This window comes from Glossina fuscipes, unplaced genomic scaffold (assembly GCF_014805625.2).
Source record: "Glossina fuscipes isolate IAEA_lab_2018 unplaced genomic scaffold, Yale_Gfus_2 3, whole genome shotgun sequence".
Classification (NCBI taxonomy): Eukaryota; Metazoa; Arthropoda; class Insecta; order Diptera; family Glossinidae; genus Glossina; species Glossina fuscipes.
The window spans coordinates 5,209,499-5,230,214 of NW_023998417.1; the positions used below are offsets into that span (position 1 = coordinate 5,209,499).

The following is a 20,716-nucleotide window of genomic DNA, read 5'->3' on the forward strand; positions in this document are numbered from 1 at the left end:
TTTTTGAGACATTTTGAAGAAATTTGTGGCAGTGACATGTTTTGATCCAAGGACGAATGCTATTGACAATGGTTCGGATCGGTCCACTTTTTCGCCCTGTTCTGAAATGTCATTATATAGAAAAAATTTGCAATTTTCAAAATTTCCCGACAAAAGTGACCAAGTAACAGTATTTCTAACAGCATTCTAAATTGTTATGAAAATTTTGGACCGGCTGTGGCAATTTTTGAACCCCCTCTCATAGAACGAAAACCGAAGTTCATACGACGAAAAAGTATAATATTCAACCCTTCGTACTGAAAATTATATCATATATATATATATAAATTAACTGTACCAAATTCGGACCATTTCAACCTATTATTAGGATTCTATCCTAATAAGAGTTTTCATGAAAATTGCTCCTTTGTAGAAGACGAGCAAGTCCCTTCAACTCGCGGAAATGTTTGCGCCCACTTTTTAAAAATCTCATATTCTTAATCTAAAATGTTCATTCGGTTCAATGAGTTCTTATCTTCTCGCAACCGTAGTGACTGCATGCAAATATTATAATTTCATGAAAGAAAATTCGGAAAATATTTTAATCGAATAATGTCAACATAACCGGGCGCGGTATAAACTTAATTATCAGTCCTCGTAACTATGGGTTAAAATGTATTTCACTTGAATAGTCATTGAGCGAGAAACAAAACACTTCATTAAACGTAAATTTCAATAAAATATCTATTTAGTGTAATGGGATATAAATTTCCTCAATATACATTAAATACATTGTACAGTTTGCGATAAAACGTATGTAACTTTTTCATAAAAATCAACTTTCACAGCTAAGTGCAGAGAATAACTTCTTTAAAAGATTTTAGATTTTAGAAAAGATTTGCTTTTAAACAAGAACCTAACAAGGAAACGCTGTGCACGCCGTTTGAAAAGAATTTCAAATATTTATTTTCTTAAGCAAAGCCGTTGCAAACGGTTTGCAATTTCTATTAATCCGCTCGTTACCGAAGTCTCCAGGGAAAAAGCCCAAGAACTAACACAAAGATGTAACATATGTGACATCAACACAGCACTGTGTTAATGACGAACGAGTTAACTAAAAACATATCCCCCCAAACACCTTTCAAGTTCTTTTCATGGTCTCGATTTGTTTGCATTCTAATTTTTAACTAAACATTTGGAAGCCCTTGCCCTTGCCCTTGCCCTTGCCCTTGCCCTTGCATTCTAATTTTTAAGTAAACATATGGAATAGCGCATCGTCATGTTTCTTTCTTAAACTAAAATTAAATTGCAATTGTTTTAATCTTAACTTTATGTTTGCGTGTGTTTACATAATATTTACCTAAAATTTCTCCAATTTACGCAACATCTACATATAAATTCATACTTAATATAATTTAAATAATTTGAGACTAACGGATTTTCGTATCGAATAACATTGTGGTTACATTCCAAAATAATTAGAGGAATTTAAAAATACAGAGAGAAGTAAAAAAAAAAAAAAAAACAAATTGATTTTGTGTTATCTAGATGTTGTGAGTAACATTTACGCACATACATATATATATATATGTATATGTATACATATATAACGGCTTCAAATTACGGTACTCTCGAGAATGAAATTTCAATATAAACAATCGACATCGTGCTTAATAACTCATTTTCCATGCATTTCCCATGCAAATGCATTTTAGAATTTTGTGGCGCGTGCCCTATTACTATGGTATGGATATAGAAGCAATCAATATGCATATGACACGTTATATGCTATACAGCCATACCCCTTTGAATGAAATACGTGGTTAAATTATCATTTCTCTGCATCAGAATTTAATTCTCACATTAGTTGCCACTAGAACGCTAATGTGTCACGTTGTATTAACACTTTAATTCATTCTGGGTAATAGCACAAAAAGAGCATATTTGATCGCATTTTGCAAAACATATACCAAGAATGAATTGTATGCCCAACACCTACACAAGCATACATAATTGTGGAAATTTATCTGGGTAACCAGAACCATATACACGCAGAAGATAAAACGATATAGAACTGTTTACTAAACTTGTCATATATGAGATGATGTTCGATGAAGTTTGGACAGTCCTAAGGTAAAAATGATTGATGCGGAATGCCAAATTATCCTCAAATAATTATAGTTCAAACTAGGTGATAATTATAGATGTCAGGTATCCCAGAGGTAATTGCCTCTCATAGAATAGCTGCTGCTCGTAGTTGAACCGCTTGCAGAATGCTTTCGCGCGCTTAAAGTCTTCTTTCTGTGCGCTTAAAATCAATCTTTGGAATGGACCTTTGTCGTGGCTGTGATCACGATGGCGTTAATTAATGACATGATCGATGAACGTCGTCTTTCCTTGTCGCCCGTGCCCATTTATTAATTCTCGCATTTTCATTACTTTATAGCTTGACTATTATACAGTGGCCATAATGTCTTCGATCACCCAGATTTAAATCATCTTCTTTTTATCAATAGGTTTCATTTAGTTTACTTCGAATTCGAGCTGTCCTTGAGCTACATTTACGCCAATCTAATAATATTATATGGAGGGAATTCCAAAATTCACGCAAGAAGAAGCTTAGGTGGAAAATATATCAAATTGTAATCGCTGGCACATATGTACTCTTAATCAGAATTCACTTGTTGTTGTGCCATAATTCCTTGAATTGTTTTATGCGATTAATAGGCTTTGATTCTTAAATCAGTTAAATTTTGCACGGAAATCTTTCTTAAAAATAAAAGATTTTTAATTTTTCTAATTCCTTATTACGGATACTCTAATGAACTACTACGAAGTTTTATGGTCACAGTTTAAGATCACTAAATGATTCAGTTCCCCTTGTCATTTATCTCTTGAACGTATCTTGTAACGCACTGTTTGCATGGATAACTTAAGCTACCCTTTAGCATATTTAACCTGTTCTTCCGATTATGCATAACATAACATGATCCTAGAATATGTTTAAATTAAATGTATCCGGAATTTTTTCAAGTTTCTGAACAAGCACTTTAACTAAATTCCGGTTTAAAAGCAACTAATGCTAGTAGAGCTGAACAACACGGTTCCTTCGCAAAAAAAACATAATATTTCAAAAAGCAACCAACTTGCTATAGAGTAATAAACTAGAAATCTTGCTAATCATTCCTATCATTATCATAAAATCACATATTCTTTTTTGGATAAACAACCGTAGAATGCTCTCAAAATTTTATGAATATTTTCAATCTTATTAACTTCATATTACATATGAGATAGATAGCATTTAACGTTAAGCAATCACAAGCAATACTAAAATACAGACATAGCTAAAGTAGCAAAAAAAAAATAAAAATAAAAAAAACTACAGCTCACTTCACTCACTCTCTTATTTCTATTCAGTGTAATAAAAGTGTTAGCTCAATAAAGTGAAATAAAATCTATAATTATCAAAAGAATCCTCTGTTTTAATCTAAATATTAATATATATATATATATATATATATATATATATAATGTAAACATGTGTTCAGTTATTTATTTATTTCAAAAACTTTTGTTTTTTTACAAACTACATAAATTTTTTGTCTTGGGAACCGGGAAAATGGAAAAAATTTTGACAAACAAAGTCAGTAAACCGGTAAATGTATTTTAAGATTCCATTCGTGGAGACGAAGTTTTATTTCGCAAGCTTATTTAGTGCACTTTATACCGAAACAAATAGATAAAAGATTAAAAAGGAAATAAAATGGCTTTATTTATTTTAGTGATATTAACTTTTTTCACGGTTGCGGTGCTTTCGCAAACTCCGGAATCCATAATTGCCGATAAAGGTAAATTGATTATATTATGATAAATTCATATTAATAGCTCATATAAATAATTTTAGTCAATTATGTGGATCTTGGGAAATTATATACATATAAGCCGAAGAGAAACTTTGGTCCATTTACGAAAGATAATTTGTATACGTTTTGTTATCGTGCCAAAGATAAAACTATAAGCAGTTTATTTGAAACTGTTAAGTTGCGGCTAAATATTGAAGGTGACAATTATAAACAGTATGATGGCGCCACACCGGACGAAGTCCGACAGCATTACAATCAAGAACAATCATTATTTAGCTTGACTTTATTCTCTCAAAAACGTGTACGTTTGCATTTGTCATCGTTTGTCTTCTCCAATTGTTTAGGTATGGCGTCTCAGAATCCCTACACTTTAGAGCTGAAAATATTGCGTATAGATTTTTACCGAGTTATACAGCTATTGTTAGGCTACTTGGTGTTTCAATATGCCAGCAATTTAAGCCAAAATGCAATATTTTATTATGTGACGGGAATTGTTTTGGGTATATGCTCATTGTTTATGCTCCTCATATGGTTGACGAGTAGCAAATTAGTACCAAGACGCCCTGCCATGTATGGTATTTTTAATAGGCGGTTGGACCGTAGGCTTGTGGATGATACAGCTACTATGGATGCATATGCCAGTTATTATCGTCACATACAGAATCTATGTTTTCTGGTACATAATGATAACTGGTTCAATATCATTCATTGTTTGTTATCGTTGGGCTCCGCCAATTAACCAACGTTCTAAGAACATCACAAAATGGCTATTACAGTTGGCGTCTCTCACTATGATTTACTTTTCAAGCTTTTACGAAGAAGCAACATCTGCAATTATTATAACAGTAGTCGCGTCAAAGTGCTTTCCAAAATCACTTTGGTATAAATGCCGCTCTTACCGGTTAAGAAAATTTCCACCTAAAATTCGTTTACTAACACTTGATGAATTTTATGAGCAGGGTGTATTTTGAGACAAAGAAAGCTTTGGAAGATCTCCGGAAATATGCGGCTAGACCCGATTGCAAACAGTGGACGATGATGACTAAATTACGCGTTCCTTGGCGTTTTCCGGCTTTTGTTGAGCGAGCCACAAATTTAGAACATGAAGAAGTTTTACGTTTCGAATCTTTAAAATATTCCGCTGCTGATGACGAAAATAGTGATATTAGTACGGGCGAAAGCGAGAATGAGGAAAATCTGTGTAAGAGCAATACATACATATTAAGCCAGAAGACATATTAAGCGAAGAAGAGGAATATAGTCATGCTAGTGGGGACTATAAGTTTCGAAGTCTACGTGCTTCAATGAATAATCGTACGCCTAGTGATTTGGCAATGAACCATCTACCTCACGACGTTCGTTAATGAGACAACAACTGCTCATACCAAATTTAAGATCGCAACAATGTCCAATAACTTCCCACAATATCACACCAGGTAGTTCCTCCTTCACTATAAATGATAATGGATACTCGTCGCGTACAATACCCTCCTATATGTATAGAGTAACATCGATACATGAGCACCGTAGTACGAATGAATTTGATGATAAGGATGTGTAAATGTTCGCGCTTATTTTCTGCGTAGGGATTTTGAACAATTCTCTCTGTAGTTATAGGATATAAGCAGTGGCAAGCTTTTTATATCGTCGTTGTTTTTATTTTCGTTCCTTTTCAAAATTTTCCGATCGTTAATTTATTAAAAATTTATTAAAAAAATATAATTTTATAGGTTTTACAATATTTCCGCACAACTCACTTCATTGTTCATTTCACATGAAAAGTAAAAATAAATGACAAATTATAAAGAAAAATGACATATCTGTCAATAATGTCAAAATATATTTCTGTTCTCGCACTGACCTCATAATTTGTTCCTGATGCATTCCCTTTTAATTTGCAAACAAATAGTAGTCGCTTGAGACCATGTAGAAGATACGGTTGGTATAGCAATGGGTCCACTCTTACTAATAGTTCATAAGAGTAATTTTATGATATTTATTCTAACGCATTGGTCAATAATTGGCCAAATTGACAAATAGACTTTGTTTCTATAAAAATAAGAGAGGGAGAGAGAGAGAGAGAGAGAGAAAGACAATTGTTTTTAAAATGCAATCGTATGGGAAATATAAAGCCAAGGGAGAGAAAAGAAGATAGCCATATGACTTGTGTAATTAGCATCGATATTCAATACCTACGAAGGATAAAATATCGTGAAAAAGTTTTCCTTTTACAAGTGTTTGAAAATTATGCCCGTAAAGATCTTTAATCGAACTCTGCGTGAAGCATTTGGAACTATAAACTAACCTAAAGAGACCAAGTTTTTGTGCACGATTTATCTTAAGCTACGAAAAATGTCGTCTATGTTTGCATATCCAGCCGCAGTGTAAATATAACGAAACATTCTCTTCTAGTAGCAAAATGCCGCGAAAAAAAAATTAGAAATCTTTCAACTCGTTTATTATTTCATTAAATCTATTCGGTACTAAATCGAAATTAATCGTTTTCGGAGCGCGTTAATAACATTACACGTATTTTGTTTAAACGTGTACGGGGGTTTCTCTATATATTGATAATTAATTGTCATCTTCATTCATCGTCTGAGTTGTTGTCACTTGCAACTGACAACAACGAAAACAACTTATAATGTGAACTTTTTTACAACCATCTTAATAGTACTCATTTACGCGTCACAAATAAAGTAAAAGCATTTAAGGTAAGATTTTAAACAAGACCAATAGTATTATATGTAATCACTCTATCGCCGAACTGATCAGCCAATACTCAAAGATAACAATGCATAAATTCAGGTTCATTAATAAACATTTAAAATAGTTTTTTTTTTAGGCGATCAATAATTTGACTTTTTTAAAAATTATTAATTTGGTTTCCCTAAAAAATAAAGCACCAACAAAAGATTAATTAACAATGCTGAACAGTAATATAAAATTTTCTATTGCTTGCGGATCCAAATAACGTTGCATAAATATTAAAAGAAAATTTCACATTTAGTTCGATTTACTTTAATTTACTTACATTTATAAGCGACCAGTTTTTAGAAAGCAATTGAAGTAATATTAACGTGCAAATAATATATTCCCGGTATTTTGAACAGTTGTTCTTTTTTTAATAATGTTTTTGAAATTACTTTAAAACAATTAAAGTTTTTGCAATTAATTTTTTTAGAGTAGCTTGAAAGGTGTTGCTGTAATCTTTTCCGCAAATTCAAATAATTGGAGTGAAGAAAGTATAACAAATTTTCACGCGACTAAGCTATAAAAGCACAAGTTGATTCTGGTCCCTAAGCAATTAATTTCTCTTTTAAACATCTTGTCGACAATGGCAGACTCCAAAACTAATCACTGAAATGGGTACGAAATTAGACAATATATGAAGTAATAGTAATAAAATAATAATTGACAGGTAATAATTGACAGGTAGTGAGCAAAAAACCAATTTTTCATTCCGTTATGGAAAACAAAGATCCTCTCATATTACTTAGTGCTGTGGGTGTGTCCTTTGATCGATTTGTCCCATTTTCAATAACAACTTGTGCGTGCAAGCACTTCTACTGTTCTTGCAAAAATTTAAGTTCATATCGTCATTTTTGCGGCCAGGAGGATGTTTACAACAGACATGCTTAAATCGATTTAGGATTTGATGCTGATCAAAAATATATATACCTTGTGGGGTCTCTGATGACAAAATGACAAAATGTAGCGGCAAATGACGTAGTCGGTAGTCCTAGTATTAAAGGGCAACTAACGTTAATTGCAATGTAGTTGCGCTTATCGTTTGCTGTCGTAAAACTTATAATAACTAATTTCAAAAAAATCAAACTGTCCACGATATCCATGATTATTATAGCATTTTGCATAAAAAAGCTTAAGCATAACCGTGTGCTCTAAAAAAAAAAACCGAGAAGGAGAATTTCTTCCAATGAATTTTTAATGAGATATTGTTAATCTAGTAAAGTACTCGATATTTTCTTGCAAAGAGAGGAAGAAAGAATTCTTTATCCATACCGAACGAACTCCTCTTATAAATGTTTTTATTGGCATTTCCTCTATTAAAATCTTTAATTTTAATCATAAAAGTCAACTTTTCTCTATTAACTATTCTTGTATGCATGTGTACACAAATACAATCGCGCATACTTGTCTTTTTTGCTGTTACTGTAGTAGCACTTAAATCATTTATAAAATGTATTTAAAGTTTTTCAATTACAAACACAATTAAATAAATATTTATACCGGATTTATCTCTTACAGTTTTTCTCGCACTTTTCTTAACAGCCATCCACTTGTTCAATTACACTTTCATTCTGCTTTAATAAGGCAGCGAGCAAGTGAAGACTGATTTCTTAAGTTCATTGTTTTTTTTTTTGCATTTTCTTTCTCTTTCTTTTATTTGCGTTTTGCAAATGCAAAATGGTGCAAAGGTGTATATGCTTAATGTAAATGTAGTTGTATTTAATTTTATAAATTTTATGTATTTTTGTCTTTTATTTTTGTTTCGATGCTACACACTGTAGTTCGTGTGTTTGTGTGTGCGTGTAGTACGTTAAAGCATAAAGGAGATGTTACTATTTTTTTTTATTATTTTTTTATTATTTTTATTTTGTTTTTGTTGTTGCTGCTGATGAAATTGTTATTATTGTTTTTATTACTATAAACGGTAAAGTATATTAAAATACTCTTACTTAATAACTTAAGTGTTAAAAATCTAAATTTCTGAATCCTGCCCTAAATATATGCATAATGCCTTCATAATTATGCAATGGTTGGTTACAGTCAAATTTTTGATGAGAGCCAAAGAAGCGTAGAGATCGTACATACGTCCGCTGTCTCTTGGACAAAAGCAGTTTATTGTGCGCATAACGCTTCGGAGTTTTTGCACAACACTTTAATGCATTTATTACTAATTTTTATGGTTTCGATTGTAGAGAAAGTCATAAGTGAATCTGATGGATATCTCTCAATGATAACTGCTACCTTTGGTGCTCTCTTTGCGTAAAGTTGCCCTTATTATGATATTAAGATGTAAAAGAGATTTCTAGCGTAGAATTGTTTATAAAAAATTACAAAGTCTTCGATTGCAAATCCGAAGACCAGATCAGTGAACACTTTTCCGCCCAAGTATTACGTTATCATTACTTTAGCAATGACACTGGTCCATTGTTCGTTATGATTGTAAAAACTAGCCGATAGTAGTCGATTTGTCGCTGTAGCTCCAAACGACTTTTAGATCTTCTACACAATACAGTTTTACTGTATCGTTATGGCTACGTTAGGTATATAGACTTAGATTAAGGTGACTTTTAAAACGCCTCCCAATAGACAGTAAGTAAAAACACTTCACTTCAGGATTGCCTTCTAATTTTTGAGGTATGATTATATCCGCTTACAATATATAATACACCTTCTATCAGATCTGCGCTGTATATTTCTAGATGTTGGCAATTCATTCTTATTTTCGCTTCTTTCTATTTAGTTTCCTTATTTCTTCTCCTTCTCCAAGGGAGGTACATATCAAAGTAGCTCGTTTTCATTGAAAAATCAGTTAATTACCTCGGAACTCTTAGTTCTTTCAGTAAAGTTCTCACGTCTATACAGCCATTCCTAGCCCTGTCTTTCTGTTACTTGGATGTCCTGGAAGCCGTGAGAGAAATTAACCTTGAATATTGAAAAGCAGTGATTCTTCTAAGGGCTAAACTATTTATTGTTTGTGCATTTGCTTTACTTTCTTACTTACTTTCTTACCTTTTGCAAATCAAGGAGCAAGGTTTTCAAACCTATGCTTAGAAAATGTAACAAATATTGAATTAAAATATAAACTTATAAACTTGATCAAGATTATTGAAAAAATTTGAAATGAAGAGAATTCGGTTATGTTTATTGACAAATTACTTACTTAGCAAAGCTTTTCTATACCAATTTCAAACATAATGATGACACGTGTCGTCATTTCAAATATTTAAAACTATGTTAGCTTCATATACGTTCGAGGCGAAGAGAAAGCGCTTTCGTTACACGGTAGGTAGAGTAATAAATATTTCATGTTTTTCCTTTAATTATTGGATGGGTATCCAAAATTCTCCTTATGGTCAACGGGATATTCTTGTATTGTGTTTTGCTAGATTATCTTCTTATTCCGTGTTCACTTAATTACCTGAGGGATTCATGGATTTTCATTTGAATTATTTTGCTGAAAGTAATAAAATGAATTGTTTTCCTTTTGTTTTCATTTTTTTTTTTTTTTTTTTTTTTTTTTTTTTTTTTTGCTTTTCTCCACATTTTATTTTGTTGCCGTTGTTGTTGTTGTTGTTCTCCTCCTTTTTTTTTTTTTAACAAAACTTTTCTTTTACGTAAAATAATTGCATAAAATTATTTGCAAATAATTGAAAAAGAAATAGAAAAACAACAAGAGCAGAAACAATAGAATGAAACAATAGCAACGTTATAGTGAAAGTTTTTTAATATTTCAATTTTAAGATAACACAACATAGAGTTTGGAGCGCAAAGTTAAACTGTTGGTTAATTAAGAATTTAAATAAATATTGAAATAAATGTTGGATATATATATATATATAAATAGAAGAAAATATATATATATAAATAGAAAAATAAAATTGAGAAAAACTATAAAAAAAATAACAAAAAAACCATTTATTTAAAATTAAAAAATTTTTCATAACAAATTGTTTTTATTAAAAAAAAAAAAAAGAAGAAAAATATATTTATAAAGAAAAAAGTTTTATTTTTCTACAACATTATTAAGCATTTTTCTCTTCAACAACTTATGACTGACTCTGTTTTCATATAATTTTAATTAAAAACCCAACATAAATATAAATAGTTGTGCTCTCGTTCATTTATTTATACATATATATACGTTATATATATATATATATACTATAACAAAAGTAAATCGTTTTAATTTTTTAAAAGATGTACAGAAGAATATAAGGAAAAGTAGCACGACCAGGCAATATAGCATTTAACTAAGGCTTCGCTACTATAGCGGTCGAATAAATGAATGGTTGTGTGTGCATCATCCGTATCGTCCTCCTATATAACTTTGGCTAATTTAAAGTGACACTTGTATTAATTGCTGTAATTGTAAGAAAAATGCAGTTATGCCGGAATAAACGGAAGCAAAATGAAAAGAAAACAAGTGGCATAACTATTAAAATTAATTTCTTTCATAAAATAATTAATAAATATTTTTATACGACATAGCTAACGAAGAATATACATATTTAAAGCAATATTTTTAATATAAACGGTAAATTCTAAAACTTAGCTTAAACTACTTAAACGAATTTATTAAGAACAATCTGTGTTGATAGAGTTAGTTCACTTTGCCGAATTTCAACATTTTTATCTCTATAACGGATGTTATTTTGCAAGGAAGAAGGATGCCAAAAATGTTAGGATTAATAATCTTGCAAGATGATGTTGTTGTGAGGACAACATGTTCTGCACCAGTTTCGCTTATAACTAGATTTTTTTCACCAGCACAACCATTGAACCATTTTCCATTCTCTATAACTAGTACGATATCTTCTGACATTATCTGATGGCTCGCTTCATCGAACCTCGTCCTCGATAGTTCCAGTGCTTTTGTGAAATGAATAAACAAAACACAACTTTGCAAGACTTCCTTTAAAGCATTGCACCTACAGCTTGCCACAACCTTACCTGGTTGACAGTTAGAGCCCGAAGATATCGTCCACATGAAGGTAGACGATTCAAAGAGTTTCATATGATCGAATTTCATATAAGTAAAAGAGGTCGTGAAAAATCATATTAGAGAATGATTTCCTTATAATTTTCTTTGTTATGATCTCTATTTTTAGCATAATTTGTACTTTTTCTAATTTTGCTCCTATCCGTGTTTGGCCATGTTGTTATACATTGCTCAAGACAGTAAAGCAAGAAGTCTAGCGTTAGCAAAGTGAAACTTTAGAACTATCCGACTCATCAATGTACGCTTTTTTTTTAGATTGAAATCATTATTTTTCTCTCCAACTTGTGCACAATGATTCCGTTAGTTTTGAAACTTGAAGCATTACTTTTTTTTTCTCACCACTACTCAGGGAAAGTCCTCTATAGGTGTTGCCAAGACCGCAAGCATAGCATCATGAATCAGGATTATAGAGATGGGGGGATGAGAAGGAGGAAGGATTGTGTTTGTAATGTAAAGTTAAGATCATTAGCGCCGGTAGGAAAGACATATCCAAGTGAATTGCTCCGTAACCCGAAGAGTGATTGAAAAACGAATACGAACGATAGAAAGTTGGGCGATGTAACAGAGAAGTGGATGGAAGCACTGAAAAAGCTGAGCAGTCCCGCCAAATGACTTAAAATGTGAACAATCAAAATTTTTGAGAACTATTTAGACATAAGTACTGGTAAAGGCCACATTGTGACGATATTCAAAAGTATCGAATATATTGAACACACTATTGTCAACCATGGACGTATGGTTTCGTTGCTGTATCTTGTCACGGCCATCAAGCAAGACCAGAAATTTTCTTTCACCTACATACGTATAGGTTCTATGCCAAATGTGGGCCGATATAGATGATGCAAATGGCGTGACCATCGGCTAGAGTAATATATGCACTTAGCCTTAGGAACATGAGGTCTACTAAGAAAAATTTTTGATTATTATATTTTATACCAGCTTTACTGAACTATTGATGCGAGAGAGCATTTGTCAAACGCCATAAACAATCGAAATCAGAAGCTCTCCAAAGTAATAGAACGAGATTAAAGGAAGCGCAAGGATTATTAATGTCATTCCCTTTGTCTCCGTTACAAGTTGGATGTACATTTATATAAATAAATACATAAAAAGAAAAACATGCTAACAAAGGCAAAAAAAAAAAAAAAAAAAAAAACTTAAGGGAGGGTATCAATGCGTTTTACAATTTTTCCATATTTTTAAATTAACGCTCATCTCTTACTTTTTGCATCCTAACAAACAACAGATGACTCTTCTCAAACAAATGTATTTTGTTTCATCATTGCATCAACCACTAAAGTAAACACACCACTAGTTTAACGTAGACACATACAGCCACCGACATATGGATATCACCTCATGTTTCAACCAAAACTTTTTCACATAAATAATTCTGTAGAAATAAATTTTTTTTTTCTTAGTTTTGACCATGTTTACTTTAAGCGGGATAGAAAGCGCAATAATGCAGGAGTAGTAAAATAAAAAAAAAAAACAATTAATTTCTAACTACATTTAAGTATATTTTACTTAAGAAGTCATGTGCTTCGTGACTTAATTTATTTATTTTTTTTCTTAATATGTATAAACAAAATGAAAGCAAATTTTCGGACAAAATTTTAAAATTTACTCTCAAAATAAATTCGATGCTATTCACATGTCCGTCGTGTCAAGCATTATCTCTGGAATATGCTCGCCTACCATGTAATTTCTTCATAATGATGTGTCTATGCACTGATAAGAATATTCCGACATTTACCCGACAAAATAGTATTGTACTGTACTGTTAAGTTGAACAACATTCATGTGTACACGCGTCTATGCATATAAACTTTCAAACATAAGCAGAACTCATGGTTTGTGTGCAACAGTTTTCAAACACAAAATTCAAAGGAATAACGAAATATCCAAGAACTCTATGCCACATGGTAGTAATAATAACGGAATAACAGAAGAAGAATAGATAAAAGAAAAAAACATGGTGGTTGCAGGAAGAGAAAGAAAGAGAGTTTAAGGAAAAGTTTCGGTTTATTCTCTCTCTCTCTTTTTCTATATATATATATATATATATATATATATATATATATATGTTATCTTTATTTTCGTTTCAACGATTAGACTAGTGGACTACGTCATGCTATGGTGAATTTTAAAAATTAAAGTTTTTCAAGCTTTTCATTTACTTAATTTACTTGTTTTGTTGTTGGTTGCAAGTGTGCAAACAAAAAGCACCCAAAACAAAAACTAAAACAGAATAAATGAATAAATGGATACATAGACGAATATAGCAAAACTGTTGCTTGCTTATAGCGTTCAAAGTTCTTTTGGGCGTCAAAATCAAGCGGGGGTGAATTTTTTTTAGCAAACGAACAATGCTTTCTCATTATGATGTGTTTTTGTTTCGTACACGCTTTATTTTTATTACTTCTTAAAATGACTAACCTAAGCGACATACAATATGCGACACTGAGAAAATAATTTTTATATTATATATATATATATATATATAGAAGAAGAATTGATTAAAATATATTGATTTCAATACTTAGAGAATCTTTACGGCATGAGAGTCGCAGCGTTAGTCCCTTTAATGACAATACTTCAAAGGTCTTAAAAATTGAGAAAAATAAATCGGGGTCAATTAAATAAGAATACGGTCTCGGAATAGCTTCTTTAGTTTTTCTTTTCATCAAACTAAGCGTTATATTAATACTCGGTTTTCACATAGTTCCCTTCGTGTACTTGTATATCACCAAGTAATCACATTTTTTTTTTTTTTGTCATTATTTATCTTCCTTAAAGAGTGTACAGTTATCGGTTTCTTTTCAAAATACGTACAGTGTAGCAAGGAAAGATATAGCAGATATAGAAAAAGAGGTGAGATTCTAACGAAGCAACATAAGTTTAAAATTATACTTACTATATAAAATCTGAAAAAAAAGATGAAATACATAGACTACTAATTTTGATAAACTTTAACGGGCAGATTAAGTAATACTGCCTTTGTCTACTACCTTATCTACAAGGAAACCCAAGCCTTTTTTACACGATTTCGAAATAACACGATTCATCAATGAGAGCAAATACGCTTTTTCACATCACATATCATCATATTCACTATATGTCGCAGGTATTTTTTACACGATTTTTTTTTTGCACGTATTTCTAAAGAATGCATCTTCCGTGTAAGCAAAGAGTTGAATGTATTAGTATTCAGAACTTGCTTGTTTCTGTAAATGACTATTTTTGAAGCCGGCTAACACGATTTGTTAGAAACGAGTATACGGATCTCATTGAAATTTAGTGCACTTGCCTTGGATAAGGTTGACCAATCTTTCACCGAGGACTTTTTCTTACTCCTGTTCTTGAAGCTAATACTTGATATAGATTTTATATGCATGCGTAGTGGAAATTCATATGTTAACTTTTTTTTAAGTCTTTAATTCAAGAAAAAGCTATTTTCACCGATTAAAGGAATGTATTTTTTGTAATGAAGCTATCACAAGCTATCTTGACCACGACGATGCATTTAAGTCCTTGTGAAATTATGTTAAACTATCTTTGGAATTGATTTTAGAGACTTTAGTTAAAATATTTTAAAAAGTCAAAGTGATTTGTTGTGTTACAACGCGTTTTATGGACGAAAGGCTAAATAGTAATGCTACGAATTTATTGATTCAAGTTCCTAAGCTATTTCCATCAAGCCTATTGTTTCTGTGCCGAAATTGTCTTGAAAATTGAAAATTTAAGGGAAAGTCTACCGAGAAACTAAGTTTAGCACGATTAACGATTAAGCAGCTGGTTTAAGCAAACTATATAACAAAATAGGGAAATTACCAAACAATCAAAATTGAGTTTAGTTAGTTGATAATGTCAATAAAATTAAAAATTTATATTTATTCGGCATTAGTTACTCAAATATTAAAGACTTTAATTTTTCTACTGTGGATGCAATTTTCTAACATCTTGTTAAATGAAAGAATTCAAAAATTTTCTTCTTTTCCTTTTAAGGAAATGATGGAAAATTTTAATTTAACGTTACGCACACTGACACGTAATCACTTTTCAAAAAATTTGTATTTATCAGTATTTTCTTTATTCATTTTCATCATTTACTATGAGAAGAAGAATAAGAATATGTGTTCTGTCATTTATTTCAGTGTAAAAAAATAAATTTTTCATTTAATGCGCAATCTCTACACTGAAAATTTCACCAAATTTTAATAAAATATTATTTTCACCGCAAGGTGAATTCTTTTACTGTACACTATATGAACTGAATCTGTCATCCTGCATAAAAACGAAATGAAAGCGCACAGAAAGGAAAACGTAAATGAAAACATAAAAAGGGACATTTAGTGTATGTTCTTCTGAGGTCCACATTAAAATCACACCAAAAAAACAAAGGGTTTCATTTTATTATTTCACCTAAATTGTATTAAAAAAAAAAGAAAGTAAAATGCAAAAGTAAAACATCATCAAAGCAAACGTATAAAGTTTTATACAAGTGAATAAAGTGTTTTTTAATAAATAGATCCTAAAACCAGGCAATAAAAACAAAAGAAATAAATGATTAAATTATAAATGGAACGAAAAATGAAAATCTTTGACAAAAATTTTCTGTGAGCAAAGAAAAGGCTTTTAAAAGGAAAAAGGCCGAAAGTAAAAGAGACAAAGTGAGAAAGAGAGAAAGAGAAAGAAAGAGAGAAAGAGAGAGAGAGAGAGAGAGTGAGAGAAAATAAGAATAAAGAGCAAGGAATATAAAAGAAAAGCAAGCAAGTAGTTGTGTGTGAATGTGAATTTGATAGACTTGCCACGCTTTACAGGTGTAACAGAGTGTTGGTGCATGGTGCTCATCAATAACTAACAAACTATATAAATTAGCATCAGATTTAATTTTTGTTTTTTGTTTTTTCTTTTCGTCATTGTCGTTCGTTCAAGAACATAAAACTGATATAAGAATAGCAATTTCTTATGAATACCTAATAAAATATAAAAATAACAATTTACATATATATTCTTCCCATAAAAGTGTTTGAAAAATATATTTGAAAGTTTGTAGTAATTTTCAAAAACTTTTAGAATAATACTTGCCAGTTACTTCGATTGCAAGCTAAGCATCTAAGAAGAATCTTAGTTTATTTGTGTGTTTGTGAGTGTTTAAAGAGTAAGAAGGAAAGGAAAAATAAGAAGCTTGTTGAATTAGTACAAAGATAGCAATAAAAGAAACATCAAAGATGATCTTAATAGCTCACAAAACATAACGAGTAGCAGTGACAGCTTTGGTTAATATATGAAATTCATTAAAATGCATAAAGTGTTTAAATTTTGAAATAAACGGAAGATGCAACTTATAGAGCTTATTTAGCATAAAAAACAACACCATATTGTTTCAAGGACTGCTTTAGATACAAGCGCACTTGTCCAATATACCCACACATTTACCCACATCCACATACGCATATCTTCCATGCTTGCATATCTTCTATATATACTATTACTGCTATACAATATATATATATATATATATATATATATTTCTATTACTGCACATAACAAACAAATCAAACGACCGTCTAAAAGTATGCGGATATTTGCCTATGTGCACGCGCGCGTGTATGTGTATGTTTATTAACGCACAACCTAGTACCTAATTTCACCTGTCACCCGAGAGAAATCCTACATCACTCACTGACTGACTTACATATAACAACAAACAATTACTCTCAGCGTTGCTTGCATATACTGTTACTCGGTTAGCTATAAAAAAGACAGACAGTCAAGTCAGCTAGTCCATCTATCAGTCAGTCATTTAGTCATTTATTTAGTCATTTAGTCGTATCCTTTATACAGTACAGCAAACCCACCACTTGAAAGTGTCTTAAACCCCCATTTAAAAGGCAAAAAAAAAAAAAAAAATAATAAAAAGCAAAAAAAAAATAATAAAAAGAAATAAATAAAAAAAGAATTGAAAGCAAGTAAAAACCGACAAACGTGGATCACCTGAGAATATAAACGAAAATCGTGCATACCAACACCTCTGCATTTGTATTTAGTTGTATGCCTGTATGTTTGTGTGTGTATGTCTAAAAAAGTACAAACTCAAACCCACCTTCACCACTAACACCACCTTAACATAACATTTGCAAAAATTTTTTACTACAATATTTTAGACGTGCAATAATTTACGTATAGTTGAGCACCATTACCATCACCATAACCACTGCTAATACTATCACTACTACTATCTTACGAACGAGAACATCTTACTACACGTGTCTTAACATCAGCTCACACCAATTCTCTCTATACAAAAATATACACTTATCTATTACATATAGAAAACGAAAAAAAAAAGGACTGCTTACGTGAAAAAAGTGATACTTGAAATTATAAGTAAACAGCATTAAAACAAAGCCAAAAAGTTATAAGAGAATTATTAAAACGAAAGTAAAACTAAATCAATCCAAAGATTTATATAAAAAACATTAAGAAGACAAACAAAAAGCGGGTAAGTTTATACATCGACATATATTGGATTGGCAAAAAAGTAATTTCGCTGTTCGTACACAGATACCGTGTATGTGTGTGGACTTGTTTCAATCTTTCGATAAGTAATAAATTCGATTTTTCAAATTCATTCTCCATTGATATGGTGGTAATAAAAGAAAATTTCGAATATCGAAATTGCTTTTCTTCCAATCTATTATATATGAACTGAAGTAAATTATTTGTTTTTTATTTCGATTTTCCATGTTTTCTTGCAAAACATTCTTCTTATCTATACAACATATCTATATCTATATAGATATGATTGCATCTATGCATAAGTCCGCAACAGAAATTGAATACATTTTCAATATAAATTATTTCGAAAGCACTGATAGAACCGTTAATCTGAAGTCATTAAATGGGATTGAATGTCAACTCAAATCTTGACGACTGGCCGAGGAGATATTGGCTTCCTAAAGAGTAAAATTGCCACAATGAAATTTTGCAAATCATTTTCGAAACAAATCTCTATTTAAAGCTTGACTTTTTTCACACAATTATCGTATTTTACATATTGATAGTTTGTGAAAGATATATGAAAATATTCACATGTCGAACTATGGGGTTTGTTGTTGTATGTAGGCTCTACAGTAAAACCTAAACAAATGCAATGAGAGAAAGAGAGAGCGAAAAAAAAACATTGTATAACAACCCCGTATTATTTCCAAGCAGCATTTCAAAACCTTAAACCCTCAATGCAATGAACGCGTTTGCATCATTTACGCGCATTGTGGTGTTGCAGTGAAATCACATAACATAAAAATAATATTTTGCACGATGCAGCATGCAACGTCGCATCAATTATTTTCTCTCCTTTGCCACATATATGTGTTAACTTCACACTAGCCAGCCGCCTCTCTTTGGCAAAAAAAACAAAAAAAGAAGAAGAATATGAATGAAAATTAAAAATTTTAATTCAATGTTGTAAGCATCACTGGTTTCTCTATTTGGAATATCTGCCTAAAATGTCTTCACAGGTTTTAACTATTACATAATGCACGACTTTTCGCAACGTTTGACATACACGCGAACTGAAAAACAGCTTATCAGCATTTTGTTGCGGAATAATGCATAGATTAAATATTTATTTATTAAATTTCCAAAACTTAATATCAATTTCTTATAACGATCTTATTCTATACTATACTGCGCTATTCTGTTTCTCTGTCTCTAACTTCACTTAAATCTCCCAAAATTCCAAGAAAAAATGTAGAAAAAAAGTTATTTATAATTTTTACAAAAAAAATTAATCGAAGTATATAAACAAAACATAATATCAATCTGATCTACGGACAATGTCGTGTTAATATCGTCTAAAATTGAAAAAATTGGAAAAATTAGAGAACAAAAAAAAAAAAAAAAAAAAGCTACATATGAGATGAATTTTGCTGTCCACGCTAGTATCACAGTTATCGGATCAGCAGTTGAAGTAGTTTTGAAAACGATAGAACAAAATCTACGAAATATTTTTTATATAAGCATCTGATTGGCTAGATTGGAAATTGTATAGCCTCTCTTTTGACCTTAGTGGGTGTCATTGTTGCCATGTCACGATTATTCACAAATCCGACCTGCATTCGAATTGAAATACAAATTCGCAAGACTTTCAACAATAGGCAGTAGGTGATAGGCCAAAGCGATTTGGCAAAATCAAGTCAGTATATTATATCAATTGCGAATGTATATTATTACTCCAAGTCAGTATTCCAAGGCGCATATCATACATATCATTATATGTATGGTATGATATATCGTATATTGAATACATTTTTTCACGTTCGTGGGTGCAAAAAATCGTACTAACCTATAAAAAGGCAGAAAGTTTTCAATACAAGACGAAACGAATCCACTACAAACTGAGCGATAGATTTGCTATTTTCATCGTGAAACCATCTCGAATGTAATTTTCAAATTTGGAACTGATAATTCTAGTTATCGGGCAGTGACTTGATGGCGCTCGATATCGAAAGTAAAATTTCATAAAATACCATCAACCATAAAAGACGATCGTATCGTTTTTGTCTTTCTTTATGCGAGCTAGCTCGATAACCAGAATCTTAAACCTGATCTTTCAAATATGATTTTTTCTCAAATAAAATCTTTTCGATTTCATATATATATATGATATATACGATTATCGCATTTTCATAAGAGTTTTTGGGAGGAAGTACTAGGTACTTGGGCAAATTAAACTTCCACCATAAGCAAATATGATTTTAGAATAGTTGTGAGAGATTTTGAATTTTCTTTCACTTTCATAAAATCTTTTCTAATGCGTTAAGAATATGAAATGCAATCAAATTGCATTATAAACAAATTTTTGAGAATTTGTTCCTGCTTTTCAACAACTCTTAAAATGAATCATTGTTGAGAATTTCCAATCATCAATACTTGTCACCTGAAAGTCCGCCCCTTTCTCACCGAATGCATAACATCAACTATGTCGGAGATATGTACAATGTGACTTCGGATTAATCAGTTAAGAAATTGTGACATGTTCGCGTTTTCGAAGCCTCTGGGTGAGATAATACTTTGTCCTGCATTTTTATGCTTTTTAAGGGCGATTTTCTCG

The 20,716-nt window shown here is 31.2% G+C and overlaps 1 protein-coding gene across 1 annotated transcript; it reads left to right on the plus strand.

The window, feature by feature from the left end:
- Positions 1 to 2,183: 2,183 nt before the first annotated feature.
- Positions 2,184 to 5,406, plus strand: LOC119634490 (nuclear envelope integral membrane protein 1a-like). The gene is given in 6 exon segments (XM_038028703.1): positions 2,184 to 2,190; positions 3,765 to 3,830; positions 3,887 to 4,425; positions 4,427 to 4,810; positions 4,812 to 5,046; positions 5,282 to 5,406. Coding segments are annotated over 6 exon segments (1,356 nt in total).
- Positions 5,407 to 20,716: the final 15,310 nt, after the last annotated feature.